The sequence below is a fragment of the Marmota marmota genome, unplaced genomic scaffold (assembly GCF_001458135.2).
Source record: "Marmota marmota marmota unplaced genomic scaffold, marMar, whole genome shotgun sequence".
Taxonomy (NCBI): domain Eukaryota; kingdom Metazoa; phylum Chordata; class Mammalia; order Rodentia; family Sciuridae; genus Marmota; species Marmota marmota.
Window position 1 is genome coordinate 9,119,177 of NW_026000068.1, and position 25,677 is coordinate 9,144,853.

General features: G+C 40.2%; 1 protein-coding gene across 1 annotated transcript in view; it reads right to left on the reverse strand.

Annotated features, from left to right (window-relative positions):
- The window catches only part of Ctnnd2 (catenin delta 2), an 869,206-nt gene that overhangs the window by 551,306 nt on the left and 292,223 nt on the right, over positions 1-25,677 (reverse strand). Inside the window, exon 3 of the mRNA XM_048814198.1 lies at positions 7,350-7,462. Within this exon, the coding sequence (XP_048670155.1) occupies positions 7,350-7,462 (113 nt within the window). The remainder of the gene's footprint in view (positions 1-7,349; positions 7,463-25,677) is intronic.

The window sequence follows — 25,677 nt, forward strand, 5'->3', positions numbered from 1 at the left end:
TTTTTTTTTTTTTTTTTAAATTGTCTAAGACAGGGTCTCATTAAGCTGCTCAGGGCCTCACTAAGTTGCTTAGGGTATCTATAATTTGCTGAGGCTGGCCTTGAACTTGCAATTTTCCTGTAGCAGCTTTCTGAGTTGCTGGAATTATAGACATGTGCCACCACACCCAGATCCTATCACACTTTTAAATAAATAAATTTCCTTCTGACAAAAAAGTATGTGATTATTTGACTTGTATTCCTTCATGAACTACTAATTTGTTATTCATTATTTTTTTTGCTTTTTAAAAATAACTACAGATGCCAGTTCCGAGTATTTCTATTATAAAAATTGTGTCACTAAAAATGATTGTTTTATTTAGTTGCCTTTGTTCTTACAGCAAAGCATCACACTGCTGCACAAATACCTCCACTTCCTAGAATCAGAGCTACAGATTTCTGTGTCCAAATGGATGCATATTTATGTGTGAAGAATAAAATAGGCCATCTGCCCTGAACTTTTGAATGGGGTACAAGTCATCAAACAATAAAAATTATTGCCTCTCACAATGTTTCATAATTCAACTTTTTGCAATATATAATATGATTGATTAGAAAGCATCACATTAGATTTCTATCACTGCATAACCAATCACCACAAAGTGTAGCAGCTTGAAACAGTGCAGACTGCTTTAGCTAACAGTTACATAAGTTTTGTAATGGGTGGGCAGGTTCTCTGCTCAGGGTTTTATAGGGCTATCAGGAAATTTTCTGAAGGGTGAATTTCATTTTTAGGAGATTCTGGGAAATAATCCCCTTCAAATTCATTCAGTTTCTCAGCTAAATTTAATTCCTTTCAATTATAGAATTGAGGTTCTGGTTTCCAACATTTAGATGCCTACTGCATCATTAGCCATACAGCCCCTCCATCCTCAAAGCCAGCAACAGAAAACATATCTCATGTCAAATATCTGTGGCTTTGATTGAATTTCTGATTTCCTTTGTCTCTGACCTCCAGACTCAGATGTAAAGGGTTTATGTAACTAGGTTAGGCCCACCCAGATAATCTCCATATGCCATATAACATCACCTAATTACAGACATGAGGCTCTTCCTGAACACATCTCTGGGTTTGTACAGGCTGTGAACACCAGGCAGGACAGAAACCTTGGTGAATTTCCTACGATTCTGCCACCTCAAGCTGCACTGTTTAACAGGCTCACAGTCCTTGAGACCAGCTAGTGACGAGTGGGCTTTTAAAAAGAGACACACATCTGGAAGACCTGGGTGAGCCAAGAGTTGAGGGAACTGGCGGTAGCTGAAAATTCTGAAAAGCATTTAATTTTCTTTAGTGAGGACTCAGGTCACTGCCAGGGACAGCAATATCAAGAGATGATATAAAATCAAGAAGCAATTTCCAAATAAATAAGAGGAGCCATTAAAACCTACGTCCAAAGGAAAAGATGAGAATCCAGAGAAGTTGGTCAGGTTCAGAACCAACTGAATGTCAGGCACTGACTTGGACTATGGTCACCTGAATGCCAATATCAAGGTCACCGTCTTCAGGGGTCTCACAATCCAGGGGAAGAGAGAATTTCAATACTTTGGCTGTGAGAAATATAATGTCAGCTAAGTACAGGTGTCAGGTGGGAGTCAGAAAGACAGGAATACAGAAAAGCTGTAGCACAGGTAGAAGAACAGGGGTCTGGCATCTGCAACCCAGGACTGGACTACAGCTATACATTTGCTATCTATGGGCTTTGATCAAGTTACTTAGCATATCTGGATGATTTGCTTATCCATATAATGCAAGACATAATATTTCCTTGTAGGTGGTTGTAAGGGTTAGGTGAGTAGTGAGTTAAGGAGCTGTCAGGGTCTACCACAGACCATCTCCTCCTCTCTGACTGTCACACTTGGAGTTTGGTTTGGGCATCAATGCCTCCAAGATTTATGGAAGAGTCTGGACTATCTCAGATGCCCCAGAGCTATGGTGGGCTAAGTAAGGACCTCTGGAATTATTTTTTCATGTGTACTTACATTATATATAAGAAATAGAATTAATTCTCTATATGATTACATATAGACATATATATTAATTTAATATATAGCTGTGTGTGGGGGGGTTTTATTTGTTCATCTCTGTATGTATGTGTGCATGTGTATGAAGGGAAGAGAGAGAGAGATTAACGTGTGTCCCCTCCCTTCCCAATCTGCACATTCTTAGGCCACTTCTTTTTTTATGGTACTAGGGGTTGAACCCAGGGGTACTTAAACACTGAGCTACATTTCTGTATTTTGAGATAGGGCCTCACTAAGTTGTTTAGGGCCTTGCTAATTTACTGAGTCTAACATTAAGTCTGCCTCAGCTTCCCAAACTGTGGGGATTATAAGCATGGGCCACTGAATCTTGTTGAGACCACTTCTCACAACCATCAGTGAAATGCCACAGGACCCCAGAAAAGTCTACTAGGGTCATGATGTCATTGGGACACCAAAAGAACCTTGTCAACATTCAGACTTCATACTTACTGAGATCAATGCCTTCGTTTTTAAAATCCATTTGATTCCTATGTCTACTCATCAACTTCTCTGCTCAAACGATAGGTAATGCATCTAGTGCAGGAACTGAGACTGCGATTCCTCCTATGGTGAGATTGTTGCTGTTTTTCCACATCCTGAGGTCTTACCCAGAGGAGCCACCTGCGTCTGAGCACCAAATCAGGATGCTCTAATGCCTACCTGCTGTCTAGCCTCCTCCGGAGATCCTTCTCTCTTCTCTCCACAGGGACTTTAAAAAGAGTGGCTGCAGGGAGGCAGGGGCAGGAATCATGTAATTAGGACTGCCACCTGCTTCTCTGCAGCCTGCTGATGTCACACTGCCTTTCTTCATTAGTAGAGGCTGTGGCTCTACTGGCCTTGGGCTATGGTCTATGCCCTCCCTGATGGACAAGGTCATGTCTAGCTCCCTGCCTCTGAGGCCTTCGAAAGCCCTGTTCCCAGCTCTGTTAGAGGAATTCCTCAGTGAAGCCCCAAGGTGCCAAGTGACCCAACTCAGAGGCAGTGTGCTGCAGGACGGTCAGTCACACCGTGTCTGAGCCCACTGTGCCACTCAGGCTCCTCCTGGCTGGTTCAGCAGTCAGTGCAGCCAGACCCCTCATGCGGAGATGCCCTCCCATGGACCTGTTCTGCCCTGCTCCACCATGGCTGCCTTACTGACAAAGTGGACACAATGATATCATTTATCTGGAAGGGTTATCACAAGTACGAAATGAGGTGACACGAAAAATTCTCAGAAAAGTACCAGCCCACAGGAAGAACACAGCAACTGTTAGTCTTACTATTGTCACATGTCCCCATCATCCTCATTGTTGTCATCATTGACATCACCATCATCTATCCTCATCAGTCTTCAAAGAATGAAGCTTAGCTGAGAAGCAGTCCATAAGGTGGGTCCAACAGTAATTAGAATTCAACATTTCTCCACTATGTTCCTGCTTCCCCAGGGAGTCAAGGAGAGTGGGCATCTATTGAGATGCCCTTAATTTTTCAGTAGCACTTATGCAAATGCCCACTTATCCTTTCACTGAAGGATAAAACATTTTGCAACAGGTTGCTTCTAGAATTATCCACAAAGGATTAATCACAACCTATCCGATGCTTTATTGAGCTATGACGACTCCCAAAAAAGGGAATGGTCCAGTTTGGACTAATCAAGAACATATTCAAAGGATATGAGCTCCTTAGATTAGTGATTGGAGCAATAGAAGGAGGTAACCAGGCTAAAGAGACAGGATGTTCTAGGAACAAGGCACTACATGGTCGTAGGAACTGAGACAGGAAAGCATGGTAGAGGTTGCAGAAGTTGAGAGTGTCCTCAGTATGTTTGCGTATTCTGCAAACTAATCTCATGCCATGTGGAGACGGGATTTGGGATGAATGTAGACATAGGATGACTTAGGAGGCTGTTATAGGGTCTTGGAGAGAATTCCAGGGGCACAGACTCAGGCAGGTCCCTGGACCAAAAGGCTCAGCAGGCTGCCAGTCCAAGACCCAGCTGACAGGCTTGGTGAAGCTACTACCAACAGGGGCTTGTTTAGTCCCTAAATAACAGGGGACTAGACCAGGACATCAAACAAAGAACATCTGCATAATGTGCCTGCCTCAGGTCTGGATTATTTGGGGGAATCTAGGAGAAATTATGGAACCAGATTATAATTATAGTAATGGAAAGAGGACCCAGGAGACTGGAAAGGTTTGATCTAAAAATAGGTTCTGGGTGCAGAAAGCCAATGCAGGAAGGAGACAAGCCACACAGCAGAACTCTACCTCTAGTAACAAGCACCTGTAGTTCCTTTTGGATGGCTGATAAGACTTGGACGACTATGAATCAGTCTGAGTATGGAAACTATGGTGTACCTTGAATGTCAAGAAAAGTCTATGAAGAGTTTAAGAGGCCACAATGCTCATGTTTGCAGCTATATTTAAGCTAGACAGCTAGATGCAGAAGCCGATTTGCAACAGCAAACATCTCCAGATCCTTCCCTCCCATGCCCAGCGTTCTCATTTACTCTTTGATGCTCTGCTGTAAAGTTGACTGCTATAAATACATACTGATAACATTTTTTGGTAAGTTCAAATATTGCTGTGACTACCAGTCTTAGGAATCAGAGGGAACGATTTCCTATCACTACTAAAGGCAGAAGAAAAAACAAGGTTATATTTATAAGTGAATTCTACTTGTTACATAAAAATAAGTCAGGAAAATATGACTTGATTTTGTTTCAGTTCCTCCAAGAAATTCTCCCACCCACCCTCTAGCATCACTTGGAGGGATGAGTCAACATCTAAATTATCACAGACTTCTTTAACTGTCCTCCTTTTGGAGAAATTGTTGATATTCTATTTTTGTTTAAATATCCCCTTTGATGTGATAACTAGGTTAGTCTCTCACCCTTAATAAAGACATGAATTTCTAAAGATGCTTTTCTGAAGCCATGCAAACAAGTAGATTATGATTAAAAAAAAATCCAACAATAGTAGAAGGTATGTAGGGGTTGTTCTCTACAGATATATCAATAAAATGCTTGTATTATATCAATGTGAATTCATACACTAGAAATTTATAAAAATACAAAATAATCTACTTAGAGAAGACTGATATTAATTATGGTAAGGGGAAATAATTGGACAGTGTCTTTTTCACTTAATACTCTTATTTAATACATATTTAACATGGATTTGTAGATGAGGCGTCCTGGGCTATAAGCCAGGAAGTAAAGAATCAAAATTGTCAAGGGATCCGTTTTCCATCTAAATTGTCATTCAGTGCTGAGTTTTGTTCAAGATACTTTGGATCCAAGAAACCAACTCAAGAAAAATCAAATGAACGAAGAGGAAAGATTTAAGAAGTTAACAGATAATCTTATGCATGCAGCCCATCCTAAAATAAAATAACATGAAACGAACTAATTAAACTAAACTGAATCTCCCTAGTTTTCAGGGCCCATTCAGTTTTCTCTGTCGGGCTGCTCTCTGTCACTACAGAGCCCTACACGAACACACAAGCCACCATAGCTTCTGTGCCCTGCATGTCACAGATTTTAAGTCCCTCATTCCAATTTTACAGACTCGTCATCAGCTGAGTTCCCCTTGGGTCAGACGTCCACTTTAGTTCAGTCAGGAACCGGCTCCTACATGGTTCCCTAGACCTGCTCCTGGCAGCGGGTGGGGGAGTGAAAAGGAGTGGAAGACACACAGTACGTGACACCGTCACAGAGATAGATTAGGACATAAATCAAAAGGTAAACAGGCTTCAGGGAAAATAGAGGTCAGTTCAGTAGAGCCTGGGAAGCAATAAAGCCTGACCCCCTCTCCCTCTCAAGACGTGGGGGGCCTGCCCAGAGCTCTTCAGCTCCACACAGCCACATGCAGAGAAGCCAACGCAGGCTTACCTCTGTCCCCACAGTCACCCATCTGCAAACAGTCAACCAATTTGGAGGGAAGAATTCCCTTTCCTTTTCCTTATGCATCCTGCCTTGGCAACTGTGGATGCTTAGACAAGTCTGTGATGAGTTTAAGAGACCACACTGAACCTCCCACCTGCCACTACCTATGCACCAAGTATTTGGAGGGATAACAGATACTTCTCTATGTCCTACAGAAGACTTATAATGAAAATGATATCCCAGCCATCTAACCACACAGGGCACAAAGATTTCCATGTAAAGGTTTTCCATATTCAACCAATGAGAGAACAATGTGATAAGAAGAGTGGCGTATGCACTTTTAGTATTTTATGGTAGCAGAACAGATGAGTCTACCCAGCTCATGTTTTGGCTTCCAGAGTAAACTGGCGGCAGAGTCCAGGACCAAGAATCACTGCCCCATTTCTGTCTATAACAGGCCATGGGACTGGCTATCAACAGGGGACTGTGAATGCAGTGACAAAATTGAAAATGCTAATAAGGATGAGGCCTCAGAGATGGCAGGCCCTTCAGAGAGCAGGGAACTGGTCCTCACACACAGTACAGGGGCAAGCAACCCTTCCCAGCCTGCCTGCCCATGTGGTTTCAGATGGGGCAAGCAGACTGCTGTTGGGCTCAGTCATGGATATGTTAGCATTTATGTGATACTGTTCCCTAATTACAATGCCACTCTAAAAATGCAGAGTGCCCAAACCACATCACCAAACAAGGTGGGGAAGGACAATGTGCTTCTGAGCAATGGAAGTTCCATTCATCCACACGTATCCACACACACACTCACAATCCTTACATGCTTCAATATGAAGACACGGCCCTAAGGAGGGTAATTCTTCTGGTCATGTGACTAAAGGGTGGGATTTTAAGACAGCCCTGATTCAACTGTCACTTCCACCCATGGGTGGGTAAATATTTTTACACATGGGGAATTGCACGTGTGGCTGACACTTGGGAGGCAATTTTATAATTTATCATTATATATTAGCAAACAATATAGGATACATCAAAATTTTCTCTCTTTAACTTTAGGAGCCTGTGTCTCTGGATCATTTAGGGAAAAACAATAAGAAGAAGCAACATCAGCTGCAATGTGGGAGCTCAGGATTTGGCATCTCTGATTTCCAACAACTTGACTGAAGGCAACACTTCCCTTTGTGTAAAATCATGCATAATTTGCATTCAGGGCAGACATTAATCTGGTTAAAAGAGTTCTGAGTACAAATCAGGCCTTTTGAACATCTTAAATCAGGTCAGTTGCCATTTCTTTCCAACGTCTGACTGAACGTCCCAATTCCCCATCCAGGTTGGAAAGGAGAATCTAAACACCACGATTTACTTTCAAAGGCCGCTGGAAGCCCAGAAAACGGGGAGAGCAGGGTGCCAGTACCTGATGCTGCTCATGCTGCCTGTCTCGGACCCAAGTTTGCATCGCTCTAGCTGGCTGGCTACGATCTGCCGTTCAGCCTCCAGCTCCCGGGTCAGCCTTTCAAACTGCAATTCCTGAAAGAAACCAAGCAACAAGGTGAATGATGTCATCTCTGTGAAATGGGAGGTCCCAACTCAAGCGACAGAATGGCAGAGGGGAAAGCCTGGTTTTCCAAGGGGTCACATTAGAGAAACAGGATGTAACCCAGGGATGTGACGAGGATTGGAAGTTCAGACAGACTGCTGTCCACTCGCTTAAAAGGAGCTTACTTGAGATCTGCTCCAGCACCTGTAAAATGGGTTTAGCGTACTCATTCTGTAAGGTGGGCTGAGGATTAAATGACATATGGCCTAGGAAACAGTTAGTAGCCTTGCTATTTCTGGCAGTTGGTCAGCTTCCAAGTGTCAGTAACATTCCTGACATTAAAACTGTAGCATTTAGTAAACAATTCCTTTGTTACCATGACTTAAAGACTGTGTTTACCCCCACTGGGCTTCTAACTGCTTCAGTATGCTAATCTGGTCTCCATATTACTTATGTATTATAGATTGAAGAAGATAATGCTTTAAAACCTGGCTTTTTCATGCTTCAAATTCCAGCAGAATAACAACATTACACATTCTATACAGTCTAATTACTAAAAGCACAATCTTTGAGATACATGATACATCACCTTTAAAAATGATCATGTGACTCAATGAAAACAGCTTCTGCAAAGCTGACTAAAGCGTAGGATTAACTTTAATGAAAAATGATTCAGACAGAACTTTAAGGATCTCAGCTATTCCAATGACAGCTAGTTGGTGTCATATTCTAGTCTTTTTATTTTTCCATACAGTTAAATTATTTAACAAACAATTACAACAAATCATGTGTTTTAACTAAAAATTTCAGGAACATATTTATGATTTCACACTTAACTTCACTGAAAAGATAAATTATCTGCACAGTTACATTTTGGAAATGAGAAAGCAAGAATGCTATCTCATACTGAAGCATCGGGTAGGGTCCGTTTTGGAGAATGAAAACTTCCAAAGTTGCACAGATTTTTCTTTCCAAAAAAGAAGATTTTATTTTATTCACTACCCTGGGATGGTCTCAGGTGAGATCTTCGAAATGTAAAACGTGGTGTGTCCCATACATATATTAAAACTACCCAGGCTCTTTTCCATGGGAGCAGATTTTTTTTTAAGACATTGACATTATTTGGGAGATTAAAGTAAAAGACACTTTGCAGATGAGAATTCAACCTTTTGCTTGAGGGAGCTAAGACTGAGGGGGTAAGCCGTTGGTTAAGTCCCAACTTTTCTTCTTGCATATTCTGAAGGGCACCAAGTATTGTTGGCAAGAAATAAATAACAAGACCTCTTCCAGATGCACTTTTTATATCTCACCTTCCTTCCTTCCCTCGCAAAGTCTCTTGCTTTGATAGTTCCCTCCCACAAAAATATCCAAGCTCTGGATTTTTTTTTCCAGACTTTAAAACATACTGTGTGTTCAATCTATCTGTGTAAGAGGAAGCCAACCTATACCTGTGCACTGACACCATCCTGAAACATAGCACAGAGCTCCTTACCACTACATGGATAGTAATGGTTCCTGTTATCTAAGGAGAAGTCTTAATTCACTGCATTTCCCTGGGACAGAGTGGAGACCATCAAGGTGACGTTACAGAGCTAGGGACTTCCAAGAAACTGAGGCAACCCAAAGACCACCCCCCCCTTCCAACCCTGATTCTGTGACTAAGTCAGAAAGATTTCGGACACGTCACTCAGCAACAAGAATGAATTTGTTGAATGAATAGGAAAAGGGAAAGAGGTCACTCTGAGGGGAGGAAGTGGATCCCATCAGAGAGGAGAAGGACAACATGCCTCTCCTGCGTTCCAGTTTTTGTTGTTGTCATGTTCTCTCTAGATACAAATGACAGTAGAATGTATTTTGATGCATTACATGTATGGAGTATGACTTATTTTAATTAGGATCCCATTTTGTGGTTGCACATGATGTGGATTTCACTGATTGTGTATTTATATTTGTACACAGGAAAGTTATGTCCAGTTCATTCTACTGTCTCACCTTTTCCCATCTCCCATCCCTTCTCTTATTCCCCTTTGTCTAATCCAATGAACTTCTATTCTCTCTACCCCTCCCCCGGTATTATCTGTTAGCATCCATATATCAGAGAGAACATTCAGCCTTTGTTTTTTGGGGGGAGGAGGATTGGCTTATTTCACATGACATGATAGACTCCAGTTCCATCCATTTAATTTATTCTATTAAGGATAATTCTATTCTTCTTTATGGCTGAGTAATATTCCATTGTGTATATATACCACATTTTCCTTATCCATTTATCTGTTGAAGGGCACTTTGGTTATTTCCATAGCTTAGCTATTGTTAATTGAGCTGCTATAAACATTGATGTGGTCACATTACAGTAGTATACTGATTTTAAGTCCTTTGCATATATGCCAAAGAGTGAAATAGCTAGATCAAATGGTGGTTCCATTCCTAGTTTTCTGAGGAATCTCCATACTGCTTATTAGAGTGGTTGCACCAATTTGCAGTCCCATCAGCAATGTATGGGTGAACCTTTTCCCCACATCCTCACCAACATTTATTTTTACTTGTATTCTTGAATACTGCCATCCTGACTGGAGTTGAGATGGACTCTCAGTGTAGTTCTAATTGGCATTTCTTCCAGTTGCTGAAGATGTTGAATGTATTTCGATATATCTTGACCATTCATATTTCTTCTGTGAACTGTTAGTTCAGTTACTCTGCTCATTTATTAATTGAGTTATTTGTTTTTGTGGTATAAGTTTTTTTTTGAATTCTTAATTAAGCTCTATCTGAGGTTTCTGTGGCAAAGATTTTCTCCTATTCTGTAGGCTCTCTCCATGTTCTTCATGGTTTCTTTGCTGTGAAGAAACTTTTTAGTTTGTAACACACCATTTATTGATTTTACTTCTTGTGTTTTAGGAATCTTGTTAAGGAATTTGGTTCCTAAGCTGACATGATGGAGAGTTGGGCCTACATTTTCTTCTTGCAGGCACAGGATCTCTGGTCTAATGCCTCGGTTCTTGAGTCAGTTTGAGTTGATTTGTGCAGGGTGAGAGAAAGGGGTTAGATTTCATTCTACTACTACATATGGATTTTCAGTTTACCCTGCACCGTTTGTTGAAGAAGCTATCTTTTCTTTAATGTATGTTTATGGTGCCTTTGTCTAGTATGAAGTAACTGTATTTATGTGGGTTTGTCTCTGTGTTTTCTACTTTGTTCCACTGGTCTTCATGTCTGTTTTTGTGCCAATACCATGATGTTTTTGTTATGACAGTCCCATAGTATAATTTAACATCTGGTCTCATGATGTCTCCTGCTCTACTTTCCTCATTAAGGATTGCTTTGGCTATTCGGGAATCCCATACAAAAATATATTAACGGTGGTGTACCATGATCAGCGCAGTTCATCCCAGGGATGCAAGGTTGGTGCAACATAGGAAATCAATAAATGTAATTCATCACATCAATAGGCTTAAAGACAAGAATCACGTGAATATCTCACTAGGGGCAGAAGAAGCATTTGACAAAGTTCAGCATCCATTCATGCTCAAAGCACTAGGAAAACTAAGGATAGGAACATACCTCGATGTTGTAAAGGTATAAATGCTAAATCCAAGGCCATCATCATTTTAAATGGAGAAAAATTGAAAGCATTTGCTCTAAAACCTGCAACAAGAAAGGGATGCCCTCTTTCACCACTTCTATTCAACATATTCCTTAAAACCCTTGCCAGAGCAATTAGAAGAAAAAAATTAATGGGAAACAAATAGAAAAAGAAGAACTCAAAGTATCCCTATTTGCCAACAACATGATTCTAAATATAGAAGCCCCACAAATCTCCACCAGAGTGTTTCTAGAACTCATAAATGAACTCATCAAAGTAGTGGGGTACAATATTAACACCCATAAATCAATTGCATTCCTATACACTAAGGGTGAATCAGCTGAAAGAGAAATTAGGAAGACTATCCCATTCACAATAGACTAAAAAAAAAGAGAGAAGGAAGGAAGGAAGGAAGGAAGGAAGGAAGGAAGGGGAAGGGGAAGGGGAAGGGAAGGGAAGGGAAGGGAAGGGAAGGGAGGAAGGAAGGAAGGAAGGAAGAAGGAACAAGTTTGGAAAGGAATCTAACAAAATTAGTTTTCTCTATAAGGAAAACTACAGAACACTACAGGGAGAAATTGAAGACCTTAGAAAATGGAAAAACCTCCCATGTTCTTGGATTAATATGGTCAAAATGGCATGATACCAAAAGCACAATACAGATTCAACACAATTTTGATTAACATTCCAATGACGTTCTTCATAGAAATAGAAAAAGCAGTCATGAAATTCATTTGGAAATATGAGAATCCAAGAACAGCCAGTGCACTCCAGCTTTACTGGGGATCCCAGAGAAGATCCAGAGAGTCCTGCCAGGTGTACTTCTTGACTTTTGACTGTCAGCAGTGTGACATCAGACTTTTAAGTTCCCCTGCCATGGGGACTCCAGGTCACCTTGGCCCATGCTAACAGGTTCTAACTGGATTCAACCATACATTCTTACAGGTATGGTTTGGAGAAACCATCTTTATCTTCCAGAATCTCGTCTGTGAAAAGGGTCACAAAAGTCTCTCCCTTCAAAGTAATTGGGTTCCTCTTATCAAAGTTATTTCTTTGCAAATAACAGGTACTTTGCTGAAGAATGTGATGTATTCCATCCACTTGGGCCAGGCAGGGGTGCAGGTAAAATTGCTTTTCAGCAAAGAAAGCATGTGGGGGTCAGCACAGTGGGCCCATGTTACAGAATTATACTCTTATCCTCCCATTCCCATCATCCCAGCTATCTGTCCCTTAACAGTGACACAGCACTAGGCTCTAACTGTACTCTAACTGTACTCAGGGTTCCCTAACTGTAGACTTCTGAGATGAGACACACCACCATGGGCTATGCTTGCTTCAGGTTCTGGGACAGAATGTTTTTTCCATGTTGTGTTGATGACCACTTCTTGATTTTCAAACTACCTTCCAAAACAGAGAAGCAGAGTTTCCAGCACTGTGCATCGCTGATGTATATCCACATTCCAACTGTTCTGTCTGAAGGATTGCCTTGGACCCTTCTTGCAGTATTTCTATTTTGGTGAATACTTTCAACTTGACATGACTTTTAAAAGTTTTTATTTCACCCTCATTTTTAAAAGACATGTTTGCTTCAGAGTCATCTTAATTGCACTGTTTCTGGCCAAAAATCTATAGTTAACTTAAACTTTATTTCTTTGTATATATGTTATCTTTTTTTCCATCTGCTTTAAAATTTTTTTCTCCATCACTGGTTCTGTACAATTTAATGATAATGTTCTCTGGAGTTGTTTTATTCAAGCTTCTTATACTTGGGTTTCATTGAGCTTCTCAGATTTGAGGTTTGATGGAAACTATGTGATCTGAAACTATGTGGTTTGATAGAAACTATCAAACCAAAAAAAAAAAATTGCCACTATTTCTTTTAAACATGTTTTCTCTTCTCCACTTTCTTCTCTCCTTCAGTGACTCAAGTTAAGTCCACATTATTTTACTTGGAGTTACTCCAACTCATAGATTCTCTTTCTTCTTAAACATTGTGTGTGTGTGTGTGTGTGTGTGTGTAATTTCTATTAGGATGGTAAAGTTAAATAATATTTTTTTTCTACCATGTTGAATCTACCAATAATCCCATCCAGTGAATTTTTATCTCAGACTGATGAATCAAACCCCTGTAGAATTTTTCCTTTGGGTCTGTCTTATATTTTCATGGCTCCATTTAACTTTTAACCCATGAAATACACTTACAGTTTTGTTAACGTCCTTCGGTGCTAACCCTAACATCTGTGCCGGTTTCAGCTGATCAGTTTTTCTCCTCCATGTGGGTCACAGTTCCCATTACTCTGGACGTATGGTGCTCTTTGATGAGAAACTTCTTTTACTTTGTTGGGCTCTAGATACCTTTGTATTCCTGCAAATATCTTCAGCTCTGTTCTGGGACACCACAAGTTACTTGAAGCTAATTTCGCACTTTTGCCTTAATTAAGATTTGTTAGAGGAAACAGCCCAACATTTAAACTAGGGCAAATCTTTCTGCACTACTGAGGCAAGACCCTCCTGAGCACCCTCCTCTGGGCTCCATGAGCTTCCCAGCCTAACTGGTGAGTGCTGGCAGATGTTCTCAGCCCCTTTGCATGTAGGGGATCATTCCTTTTTATCCAATCAAATAGTCCCTCCTGGCCTCTGGCAGTTTTCTTACAATGATGGTCTGCTCTGCTCTGCCCCTGTGGACTGTCTGTCTGCTACCTCGGTCGGCGAACTTCAGATGACTTTATCTCCCTCACATCCCCGTGTTGTCTTCCCACTAAGGCTCCTCTGGGTCCCACCTTCTTGCAGTGTAGTGGGAAACCTGTCCCAAGGCCTGTCTCTGGCCATATAAATGTTCTAAGCCTTATTAGGAGTGCTTTTAGGCCACTGCATGTCACTGGAGTGGGGAGCTCTCCAGACATAATCACCCACCCTACCCTGGCATGGCACTATGTTTGGAATTGATACTGAGTTATTGATCAGGAACAAGAAAACGTGTAACTGAGGTTCTCGAATTTGGAACAAGGAATTGATGTTTCAACTGAGGCTTGAGTTTTCTCCTTTGGTCCCGGCTCCTCTGTGACCCACACACAATGAGAGCAGAGTATCTTCCAACAAGTGGATGAGCTCCTCTGGGGCTGGGGGTGCTTACAAGTGGGTGGAATGGCATTCTCCAGGTCTAAGTCAGTTTGGTGTTTGGAGGAAGGACAGACAGGCCTCTTGTGACCCATAAGCCTCTGAATTTCTTAAAGAATGTGGGATGGAAAAGTATTCAAGAAAAGGTACCTTGCTAATGAGGACAGTGGAGTATGCAATAAATCAACTAGAAAAATAAAAATATGTGAACATGTTCAGTGGAGTGTGCAGTATGGGTTGTGTGTGAACATTGGCACTGAACAAATTCAGTGGAGGGGAGATTATGCACTAGAAAGGGAAGAGTGAGGCAGGGTCTTTAAAGGGTGCCTAGATTTGGAAGGAAGACAAAACCACAGAAGCAGAAAAGCTGGTAGACAAATAATCCTGTGGGAGGACGTAAATACCATCTCCTGGACGGCTGCATGGAGAAGCCATGACTTGAATCAGACTGTAGGAAACGTGATCTGTAACTTGTCCATCAGGATTCTAGGGGAATTTATAATGGGGAAGACGAAAGGGGACATCCTGCCGTAAAAGAAGCTTTAATAAAAAGCAAAGTTGTGCTAGACAACCTGTATCCACGCTGTGTGGAAATTACATTTTTTAGAGATTATAAACATCCATAAAAACATTAGATATGGGATGCCAACATTCATTAAAATTTGCTGAGATCCAGGTTTAAATGGTTTCACTCCTAGGACAGCACATTGTTGAGTCATGTAATACATTAGGATTATTATAAGAAAAATATTGTATAGTTGTATAAATTTGTCCTAAAGAGCCTAATTTAATAATTTATTTGGTTTAATTAAATGGAGTTTATTAAATGTTTTTCAATTATTAAAAGCATGTAAAGTCTCTCGAGGGGGCTTAGCCAACTCAGTGTAGAAACGGAAATCAAAACTCATAGTTTCTCTAATTCCTTCAATAAATACATCATGTAGCATTAATAGAGTACAAGATGATTTAAGGAATGGAAACATTTAGACTGAATTGTGAATTAAAATAGATGTGTGATGATCTTGCTCATCTGAGAAGATAAAGAGAGACTGGACACTACACGTGGAGAAGGGAGAAGACGGAGGTGGCACTGTGTGGCGGAACACATGCCACTCCTCTATAAGGCTGAGAAATCAGTGATTGACAGAAAACAGGGAAGCAAGATTCATGCTCAGGCTCATTGCCAGAAGTAGGAGAGCAACCCCAAGACCCCCCAAGACTGCTCTGTGCCCTGTAAGAACTGTTACACCCACCATTCGTCAAGAGGAAGATAAGAATGTGGACCAGCACCTTCCAGACACAGTGGAGGTACTAGCATAGTCCTCATGTGTTCAGACAGCATTGTGGCCAGCATGTGGGTGAGGAGCAGAAAGAGAACCTAGACTGGACAAGCTCAACCATGCTGTTGACAGTTCAGGGCCCTCCACCCTCGGAACTCAACGAAGAATCGTTCTTCAGCTGGGTCAGGTTCAGATCAGAAAAGAAAATCTACCAACATGGAGTATGTTCATGATGGAATACTATTCAGCCTAAACAAGAAGGAGATTCTGTCACCTGTGACAACACCAATGAATTTGGAGGGCATTATGTTAAAGTGAAATAAGCAAAAGAAGACAAAATATCACATGATCTCACTTTTCTGTGGAATCTGCAGAAAGATTCCTGGAAGCAGAATCGGGTCTTCCGATGGCCAGCGGTGGAGATTCAGGTTTCAGGAGATCAAGTTGGTCAAAGGATACAAATTCCAGTTAGACAGGAGGCATAAGTTCAAGGGATCTAATGTACAACATGGTTATTACAGTTAATAAATTATATCTTATTCAAAATTGATGAGAGTAGATTCATGAGTTCTCATAATCTATGAGGCGATGTCTGTATTAATTAGCTTAATTAAGCTATTCCACTATGTATATATATTTCATATAAACATTTTTACATGCTAAATATATAAATTTTATTTGTCAATTAAAATGAATTAGATAGATACTATGAAAAAAGAGACATGGGCTGGGGGTAGAGCTTAGTGGCAGAGCACTTGCCTATCATGTGTGAGGCACTGGGTTCAATCCACTGTACCACATAAAAATAAATAAATAAACATATTGTGTCCATGTACAACTAAGAAAAAAATTTAAAAAGAGACATAATACTACCCCCTCCTCCAAACATCAAATCATGGTTTATGCCTCAGCTCTTGTACTTGTTTTATTATAATTATCTATTCAGGTGCGTGTATACCTGCTAGACTGAGAAAATCTTCAGGAAGGAACTGGGCTCTAACCTGCAGTTTGATCTCTGAGCCAAATACCTGGCACACAGTTGGGTTAGAGGCGTTTGTTCACGAACACATGGCTCAAGATCCTGGTCACAGCTCCCTGAATGGAACTGAGACATTGTTACACCCTCATTTCTCCAAAGAAGTTATCTCATGATCACAAAGTATTCTCATGTGAGAATACTTCTGCAGGACATCTGGAAAATCAGCAGCTCTGTGAACTGTCTCCATCATAACATTCTCAGGACTTCCTACTCTATACCAGTACAAGGATATAAATGCACAAGCATTACTTGAAGGGGCTGTGAAATGTTCAAGTGTTTTGGTTTGGATCTTGAATGTTGAGAAGCTCATGTGTTGAATGCTTAGTGCCTGATGCAACAATGTCCACAGGAGGGGCTTTTGGGAAGTGATTGGCTCCTGAGGTCTCTGTCCTCATCAGTAGATTAATCTATTTGATGAATGAATAAGTTGAATGGACTACTGGAGGTAAAGGAAACTGTAGGCAGGTGTGACAAGTTTGAAGGAACTAGGTCACTGGGGGCATGCCCTTTGGGGACTACATCTTGTCCCAGCATCCTGCCCCAACTCTGCTTTATTTTTTAATGTTCTGCCTTTGAACAGACCCACAGCAATTGAAGCCACCTATCACAGACTGAGACCTCAGAAACCATGAGCCAAACGAATATTTGCTCCTATAATTTGTGTTTTTGGTCACAGCAATGTAAAACTGACACACTATGTAATGCTCCTTTTGCTTAAATATCTTCTTTGTTTTTATTTTTAACCACTGACTGTAATATTGTGCACACACACAAATATAAATACAAAAAAAATTAACCATATATACAATTGACCATATATGTACAATTCCATAAAGGAAAATATGTGTCATTGTTTTCAAATCCAATTATTCATGTAAAAATTGAAATGGGTAGAATATTCATCAGGTTGCTTGGTGCAGGGGCACACACTTGTAATCACAGCAAGGAGATGCCGAGGCAGGAGGATTGCAAGTTTGAGGCCAGCCTCAATCACTTAATGAGACCTCCAGCAATTTAGCAAGACTGTCTCAAAATAAAATGTAAAACAGACTGGAGATGTAGTTCAGTGGTAAAGCACCTTTGGGTTCAATCCTCAGTATCTATGTATCTATACACATTGGTACCTCTGTATATGAATGTATACATAGATAAGATAGATAGACTGATATAGATATCAGGTTCATTGCAAAAATAGCAGTGATCCTTGTCCTCTCATTTTCTTTTCTTTGGAGGCAATTCAACTCCTTTGTCCTTTGTTCTGCCTAACACTGAAGTTTAATTACATGGGAAATCAGGACTTTGCCTATGCATGATGGCAGACGGGGGTTGGTGCTAACCTTGCCTCTTACCTGTAGGAAAATGATGGATAAGTACCAGTACTGTAAGAATGAGAATCAAGAGATAGAGACACAGACTTTCAACAGTTCGAATTCCCTATGTCAAACTGTTTTGTCCTTTTACTTACTTACCCATATAGTTATTATGAATCCAACCTAAAACTCCCCCAATTTGTGTAACTCTTTCCTCAACACAAACACAGGCACAGACTACCAACCCCAGCTAATGAAGACATCACTGTGGCAGCCTCTGACCTGCTCCCCCCTGCCCGCGTGGCATGTGGCTTCCTGGGATCTCCTGCCCTCTCCACACGCGGTTTCCTCTCCCTCCTCTTGGTGAATGCCCCACCTCTCTACCTGCTGTCTTCTTCATACTCTATTTCTGTCCTGGTGGGAAATGTTTTTGCAGGTGGGGAGAATGACTGAGAGGCAATTTTCGTGACTTTGCACATCTCACTGTTATTATTCTATTCACACGCTTAGTTAAGAGCAGGGCTGTGTGCAGAGTAGAGAATGAAATTCTGGATTGAAAATCATTTCCCCTCAAGTTTCTAGAAAGAGCTTCATTATCCTCTACTCTACAATGCTGCTGTTAGGGAAGTGAGAAAGATTTTGGGATCTAGTGTGTGTGTGTGTGTGTGTGTGTGTGTGTGTGAAATTTCTTTTACTGTTTCCCAGAAAATTTGTTGAATCTTTTGTTTGTCCCAGTGTTCTAAATGTTGATCTGTCTTGATATGACATTTTTAGATATTTTGCTGCACATTGAGTAGCACATTTAAATCTTTCAATGTAGAAACATTTTTGGTTCTAGGTAGTTCTATTTAATATTTTCAAATGACTTTCTCTTCCCCCTTTTGAGTTTCTCATGATGCTATTTTTCTGAAGCTCTCATTATTCAGATACTAAATCTTCATCCCACCCATCCTGTATTTTCTTCTAACATTTTCTTCTTTTTCTTTTCTCTTTTGCTTTGCTCTCTGGAAAGTTTTCTCAACTTAATCATATAAGTCTATAGTGAGTTATTCCTTGCTGTTATTATGCTTTTCATTTCTGAGAGGTATATTTTATTCTCAGCGTAATCTTTTAATTAGCATCTGGCATTTATTCTGTCAATGCAAAATCATCTCCTTTCTTTCTGCACGATGTTAATGCCATTGTTATTTTTGTTTTTCTGTCTGCATAGTTCCTGTTTCACAAGAATTTCTGATGTTTTAGAACCTATCTTTTATATTATTGGGTCTTTGAAAATCATCTTCAGTTCTCTGGCCATTGGCTTATATTTGAGAGAGAGAGACAGAGAGATAGATAGAAGAGAGAGAAAGAGAGAGAGAAAGAGAGAGAGTGTATGTGTGTGAGTGTGAGAGAGAGAGACAGAGAGAGGACTGATCATGCCTCATGCATTTCCAGGAGAATTACTGGGTGTGTCTCCATGATGCAGAAGCCCAGGAAAGACTTTACCAAGATACAGCTTTGAGTGTCAACATCTGGCTGTAGCTCTTCCAAAAACTTGTGTTGAAGTAAAGCTGGGTAGAGGATGAAGTGAGGCATGAGGCTTTGCAGGTAAAATTCTAGCTGTTCAATACTCTACTTCTCATGCCCTTCCTTGAGGGCCTCTCCAGAGAAATTATAGTCCGTCATATTGGAGTCTGATATCTAAACTGGGTTTCAGACAATTTAGTTTACTGCTGTATTTCAAGCTCCATTCCCTATATCTACATACCTTTAACATAATTTTATGTATATGTTGGGCTAGGTTTTAACCTTTCCCCACCACTTAGAACTCTGCTACCTGGGGTGTGATGAGTCATTTACCATTCTATCTCCATCCACCACTTTTTATTCTATTTTCTTCTGCTTTCATTTATTTTATTTATTTATTGGTGCAAGGGATTGAAACTAAGGCCCTGTGCATGCTAAGCAAATACTCCTACCATTGAGTCACATTCCCAGCCCATTCCCCAATTCTAAGACACACATTTTTCACACTTTCATATCTCTGAGTTTACTCTTTCTTGAGTTACAATGAGCTACATTTGGTAGTGCATAATGGTATAACTGGTGCTGTCTTCACAGAACTTGAAGTAATTCTAGTAACAAATGGACTCAAACTTGATAAATTATAGTTCTTTTTCTTTTATCTACCTACTTTCTATGTTTTTGTACTCATATTCTCTTTTAAAAATCTCCTTGCCATTTACGGCAAGGGAGTAGGGGTTAATTTGAGGGTTCAACCCATCTTCTTTATTTGAAGGTCAGGAAATTTCCTAAAAGGACGTAGGACTCTCAAAGCAAAGGAGGACAAGCCAGAGCGACAGTGAGACTAAAGCACCCTGGTCTTTGCACCATCTGCTGAAATCCCTGAGCTAGAACAATCTACCTTGCCTAGGTTGGTCTGTGTGCTCTCTTTCCAAGCATAACTATCCTCCAGTGTGCTGGTCATGTTCCTGGTGGGGGAAATTCTTAAACACATCTGAAGTCTGATACTGCAAGACTCAGTCAATTTTCCTACTGTGCCCTCTATTTCTGGAATTTGGGTTCATACCTTGTTTTATTTTGAGCAAATCTGTGGGTGAGAAATAAAGATAGCAATCATTCTTTAGGCCTGTATTCTTTTTTTTGTGTGTGTGTGTGTGAACTCAACTTTCTACCATTTCTGTGCCTACTGTTGGCTTCATTTAATGGTTACTTTGTCTGTGTTGTGAGATATACCACCCCATATATACTTCTGCTCTCCTCTGACCTCTTCCCTCCCCGCTGCTTAAAAATGCTCACTGCCAAATGTCCCCATTGGCTTCTTTGGGTCACAGAAGATTGTCCATTTCCCCCAAAGATTACCTTCAGCTTCCACGTTTCTTTCATCCGCCCCATTTCTTGGCCATCCTGCCTATACATCCTTGTTCTTAGAAGCACCACTGCTAAGTGAGCCATATATAAAATAAGAGAATGAAAACTCATTGATATTTCTCTTCAGGTGCTAAGATTCAATGGTTTTAGGGTGTCTGACAGTAGCTATGCTTGCAATCATGTTGCAAAACGAAGCCTCAAATAAATCATGGTCCTTGCCATGGTCTAAACCTTACCAGTGGATATTGTTCTACCTCAGAAGGACTGTGGCTTCTGCATCCCATTTTCCCACTGTATAGGTGAGCTTTTGCTCCCTAGTGTCCCTCATTTGTACCCATCAAGGATTTGAACTCTCAAGTCATCCTGAGCCATCTTTTATCTCACATCAATTTTAATTCCCATTTCACATGAATGATTTGACTTCAGGGCCACACCTCTTGGCAATGTTAATTTCATCCCACTCAGACATGGAGCCAGCCAAGTCTGAAGAGAAGGTGGCATAATGACAGGGTGATAACAGGAAGCCCACAGCAAAGTGTCCACAAACCTGGGAAAAGCGCGCCATGATGTCAGACGGAACAGAACTAATCAATGTCAGCCGTGAGCCCGCGCAGACCTGAGTGGCGAGTCAAAAACTACGGCCAAGAGCTGTCCACAGAAGTTTACAGAACTGACAGAGTAATGTTTTAAACAACCACAGTGTCATTCTGGGTCACCTAGCAAGATGGCAGATGACAAGAATCAGCACTCTGCAGCAGAATCATAGGCACCTTTCCAGAACAGTTTCAATAAAATATAACAAAACACCCTTGACAGCCAACTCCCTCTGCCCCATCTGCTTCGCTCTGCCATTTTATCTCACCAAATGTCTTGCCAGCCAAATAAAGTCTGCTTACCAGTCCACTTAGTCCACCTCAAAGATGGGACTCTGGAAATTAAGGCCACATTTGTCAGTGATGCAAGGTGAGGTCACATTCTCTGGTATATTCCTCAGAATTTCAAAATAAAAACTTCAGGTAAGAGTGCTCTAAGATGTGCATTCTGACCGTTGATTTCTGCATCCATACTAGCTTGGGTGTGATGTTGTATTTATAGCAATGGTAGATAATAAGGGCAGTAGGTATTTTCAGTATTCACTTACCACGTACGCTGCTTTGCTCAGTGTTTTACATGTCTTTACACAGTCATTACACAGACGAGCCCAATAAGGTAGGGATATTCTTTGAGATATTTCAATATTAAAGATGCTATCTAGCTTCCTAAAGGTATGGCAGGACTGGTACTGCCAGCTATTGGTTCCGAACCCACAGCCCCAGAACTCCAGGACTACTTGCACTCAGTGTCAACATGGACATGTGGAGCCAGCAACAGGGCAGCCAAAATAGCAGCATAAAATTCTTTAGCAGAAATACCTAAAGCTCATCATTTCATGTTCTTTTTTTAGTTTTACCCACCTGCCTGGAAATCAAATGCTAGCATTATTTGGTGCGATCACAGGAAGAATGATGTGTTGTAACATTAAAGTTCACAGTATAATGGAAATATTTCCTTCTAATATCGGCCCTTAACATTTTTTTTGGGGGGGGAGCCTCTAGATAACTTAGGTATACCCAACATGCACAATGAAGAGATGGAAGAATCCTCTCCAACACTCTGCACCCTTTTTTTTTTTTTTTGCAAACCCCTTCCTCTTCTCTACCCTTCTTCTTTCTGTTCTTCAAGTCTAGGGAAAATGCCTTTTCCTTTCAATTTTGCAGTGATGAATCACAACACAGTTTCAACTTATTACCATCTGTTCCATATGAGTACATTCCTCATACCTGGACTCCATACCCATGGGGAGAATTGACCACCACAGTAATAACAATGCTTAATTGAATTCACCTAATTACATGTCTGTCTCCTCTCTCAACCACACACAGCACCTCCATGGTAAAACCTTGTTGCGTATTATCTCTTTCTTCTCACCTAGCATGGAGTGTACTCAGTGAATGAGGGATGGGTAATGGAGGCTCAACAAATAGTATTTGAATACATATTGAAATTATGAATGTTAATTCATAATTTCAGTCACCGGTGCAGTAGTGTGCAATAGTACGTATGCATGGGACAAGCTCACTTAAATGTATCTGAGAAAATGTAGAAGATGAGATTTACTTTAGTGTTAGTTTGAATGCCAAATCTCCAGGATCTTTTTTCATGAACTGTTCATTTGTGTTCTCTCTCATATCATTGATAACTTTTGTATAACTACATTTCTTTAGGAATAATTCTACTCAACAGAAATATTTGAGAGATAACAAAAGAACGATGCTTATTCTTCCTTAATTGACACTCTTCATTGGAACCAAGTTGCTGAATATTCACATCAGTGGAATCATTTTGTAAATTCTCCAACCAAGGCACATGGTACAGGGACCATCGGCCCTTCACCTGACGTCCTTTTCATATTTTACTTTTTGGCCTCTCCTGGCCACTTGAGACAGACTCTTCTGCTGGATTCTGGGAACTCTGGGGGAATCCTGTTTCCTTCCCTCTTCTCATTCTCTTCTGTGGGTGTCTTTCTTTCTTAAGTGATGCTTTTTCTTGTGATTATTTTTAACTTCTATTTTCCTATTTTTTCTCTGAATAATTGTGTGTTCATTTCCACAACTCAATGACTAGCTCTTGGTATTTATGCAATCACCCAATGACACCCAATCCCCAAAACCCAGAGTTCAAAATCAGTCAACCAGAACCCACAATGTTTCCCCATTTTTCTGTTTTCTTATCTCACTGAATGACTACATCATTTATCCAAGTCACTTAATCCACAAATTTCTCTATCATTTGTCCCCTCCAGACATGCAAAACTGTCATGTCCAGTCTGTCCCTGGCTGATCTATGAAGCTCTGCAGTCCTGGCACCAATGTCTCCTACCCAGACACAAGACCTCAGCATCTTGGAGTCCCCTCCTTGGTTCATAGATATTTTTCTCCATGTAAAAGCCAAATGTCATCTTTACAAAACAACGACTGTGATTATGTTCTCCAGCTATTTAGAATCTTCAATGACTCCTTATTGCCTGAAGATAAAAATTATTAGAATTTAATCCTGTGATGACTCAACATTTTATAACAGTGAAAGAAATATTTCTTACCACATCATCAAAATTTGTCTCTTACATCTAGATATTAAATTGAGGGATTGAAGATGCTGAACAAATATTTTTCGGTATCCCCATTCCAATGTATATTTGGTTTATGCAAAAACATATAGAGCTGGGGATGTAGCTCAGGGGTAGACGGCTTGCTTAGCACGGGTGAGGTCCTCAGTTTGATCCCCAGCACTGCAAAACCAAAACCAAAACCAAACCCCTCAAAACACAGGCTTCTGAATATTTATGTTCTACTATTAATTCTAAATTACAGAAATAGCCTGTAACAATTAAATATTTTCATCATGTGTCCTTCTGAGACTTAGAACTGTTTCATAGTTTCTAACAATAGTTACAGGAAAGTTACTCCCATCTTCAAAGATATTCTTGTTTACTTGTCCACCAAGAAGCATCTGTAAAAATTTTCAGAGATGGGAAAACTGACTTGCTTTGACTTGGGAAAATATCCAGAGATATTTGCTTTCTATGGACCTAGCCTCCAAAGTCCTCTGTCCAAACTGTGAAGTCCACATATTAAAAAATTTATCATAAATATAAAACCGATATTTTCAGATAGAATTCCCCTGGCATCATTTGCATGGTAGAATAATCCACTTTCCATCATTTACCCTCTTCTTGGTCTAAAATTCTCTAATGAGTTAGAATATTTTGTTTTCTAGTTTTATTTTTTTATTTGTTATTTTTAGATATACATGAGAGTAGAATGTATTTTGACATATTATACCTACATGGAGTATAATTATTTTAATTAGGGTCCCATTCTTGTGGTTGAAACAATGTGATTACACTGGTTTCTTATTCATTTATGAACATAGGAAACTTGTGTCTGATTCATTCTACTGTCTGATTCCAATCCCCCATCCCTTCTCTTCATTCTCCTGTGTTTAATCCAATGAACTTCCTTTCCCCACCTGCCTTATTGTGTTAGCATCTCTATATGAGAGAGAATATTCAGCTTTTGTCTTTTGGGATTGGCTTATTTCACTTAGCATTGATAGTCTCCAGTTCCAAACATTTATGGACAAATGCCATGATTTCATTCTTCTTTATGGCTGAGCAATATTCCATTGTGTATATGTACCACAGTTTCTTTATCCATTCATCTGTTGAAGGGCATCTATGTTGGTTCTGTTAGCTCCAAAACAGACAGGAAGACCAATGGAACAGAATAGAAGACACAGAGACAAGCCCACATAAATACAGTTATCTCATACTAGACAAAGGTCCATAAACATACACTGGAGAAAAGATAGCCTCTTCCACAAATGGTACTGGGAAAACTGGAAATCCATATGTAACACAGTGAAATTGAACCTCTGTGTCTCACCCTGCACAAAACTCAACTCAAATGGATCAAGGACCTAGAATTAGACCAGAGAACCTGCACAGACTAGAAGGAAATGTAGGCCCAACTCTCCATCATGTCAGCTTAGGAACTGACTTTCTCAACAAGACTCTTAAAGCACAAAAGTAAAATCAAGAATCACTAAATCAGATGGTATCAAACTAAAAAACTTCTTTATAGCAAAAGAAACGATCAAGAATATGAAGAGACAGCCAACAGAACAGGAGAAAATCTGCTACCTGTACCTCAGTGCATTAAGGTCCAGTGTATATAAAGAACTAAAAAAAAAAAAAACACTACCACCACAAAAACAAATTACCCAATCAATAAACAGGCAAAGGAACAGAACAAACACTTCACAGAAGAATACAAATGGTCAAAAAATATATGAAAAATGTTCAATATGCCCTTCAGCACATGAATGGATTAAAAAATAAATAAAATCATGGCATTTGCAGGTAAATGGATGGCTTTGGAGAAGATAATGCTAAGTGAAGTTAGCCAAT